At 41.0% G+C, this 1689-nt stretch overlaps 1 protein-coding gene across 1 annotated transcript in view; it reads right to left on the reverse strand.

Annotated features, from left to right (window-relative positions):
* Window positions 1–1597: 1597 nt before the first annotated feature.
* LOC143275548 (serine/threonine-protein kinase 24-like) overlaps window positions 1598–1689 on the reverse strand; it is a 27054-nt gene continuing 26962 nt past the window's right edge. The window contains exon 13 of the mRNA XM_076579738.1: window positions 1598–1689. This exon is cut by the window's right edge and continues 185 nt beyond it. Coding sequence (XP_076435853.1) covers window positions 1656–1689 — 34 coding nt within the window. The 3' untranslated portion in view covers window positions 1598–1655.

A 1689-nucleotide genomic window follows, 5' to 3' on the forward strand; every position in this document is an offset into this window, starting at 1 on the left:
CCTTGTGTGATCTTCGTGAGATCCTCCTGGTTTTTTTAATGAAACGCTGCGTAGAGACAATTGTTGTTTTTTGTTGTTGTTTGTGTGTGTGTGTGTGTCGTTTCTTTCTTGTTCTTCCTTCTTCTCTTCCACCACCGCCTGAAAAACAGTGAAAAAAACACCTGTGTATACACACACACACACACACACACACACACACACACACACACACACACACACACAGAGAGAGAACAGACCCTATATAAATATGCAATAACACCATTATCATTACAAATGTTAAACTTTTGTGTGTGAGAAATTAGATAACTAAAAACAAAACCAAAAAAATCACCTGACCGATAATAGGAAGCATAACACCATCATCACATGTTAAAGTTTTTGTGAGAGACTATAAAAGTAAGCATAACACCATCATCACATGTTAAAGTTTTTTGTGAGAAATTAGATAACCACAACACCTCCCCCTCCCAACCCCTCCCAACCCCCCCCACCAACTCCCCCCCTCACCCCCCCCCCATTCCCCCCCCCCCCTCACCCCCACACACACACAAAAAAATCCCCTGATGCAGGATAGGCACTATGTAAGTATCCCTGTTCTATAACACTGACACACCATCATCATATAAAATAATACTGAAGTTTTTTTTTTTGTAAGAAATTTGATGACCAAACCTCCTCTATACCCCCCCCCCCCCCCCCCCCCCCAAAAAAAAAATCTCCTGACTGAGGAAAGGCACTATAAAAGTACCCATAACATTCATAGGTATATATATATCGTAAGTGTAAGTATCCGTAACAACATCATCGTCATATAAGTAAAAAAAAAAAAAAAAAAAAAAGTATGTTAAATCAGAACAGGCACCACTGAACACCACCGAAGTGACTCAGCAGCAGTGCAGGGTCTCCTCTGGTGTGTGTGTGTGTGGCCTCCTGGCGCGACCTAACACTGATGGTTCACTGCGGACTGCCGACGCTGGAACTGCGACGGACGAACCCGGGTGTGGCCGTGTATGGGGGGGGGGGGGGGGGGAATGTAAATGAGCAGCGTGGTGAGTAATGCCACTGAAACGGTGCAGATGATGGGGCAGCAAAAAAATAAAATAAAATAAAAATAAAAATAAACAAGAGAGGCAAGGCCTTCAAGACTCACTTGTGATAAATTAAGTCCCCTAGCATTAATTACAGAGTAATTTCCCTTTTTTACTATCTGCACCAAAACGTTTGCAAAATAAATAAAAATTCCATGCTTAACAAAAGAAGTTCCTGTTTGAACAAAAAATGATAATAATGACTCCTCTTGTTGTTGTGTCAGAATAAGAGGTCAAAGTGCCAAAATTAAAGAATACAAAAAATATAAATATAAAAGTAAATGCAGTTTGCGTATAATTAGGCTTCTTTTTAAAAATTTTTTTGTGCCCATCCCAGAGGTGCAATACTGTTTTAAACACGACGACTGGAAAGAACTGAATTTTTCCTATTTTTATTCCAAATTTGGTGTCAACTGACAAAGTATTTGCAGAGAAAATGTCAACGTTAAAGTTTACCACGGACACACAGACACACGGACACACACACACACAGACAACCGAACACCGGGTTAAAACATAGACTCACTTTGTTTACACAAGTGAGTCAAAAATCCCCACAACACCGACCTAGAGCTGCAGCCTTCCCAGCCCCTGCGACAGC

Source organism: Babylonia areolata, chromosome 30 (genome assembly GCF_041734735.1).
Source record: "Babylonia areolata isolate BAREFJ2019XMU chromosome 30, ASM4173473v1, whole genome shotgun sequence".
NCBI classification, from domain to species: Eukaryota; Metazoa; Mollusca; class Gastropoda; order Neogastropoda; family Buccinidae; genus Babylonia; species Babylonia areolata.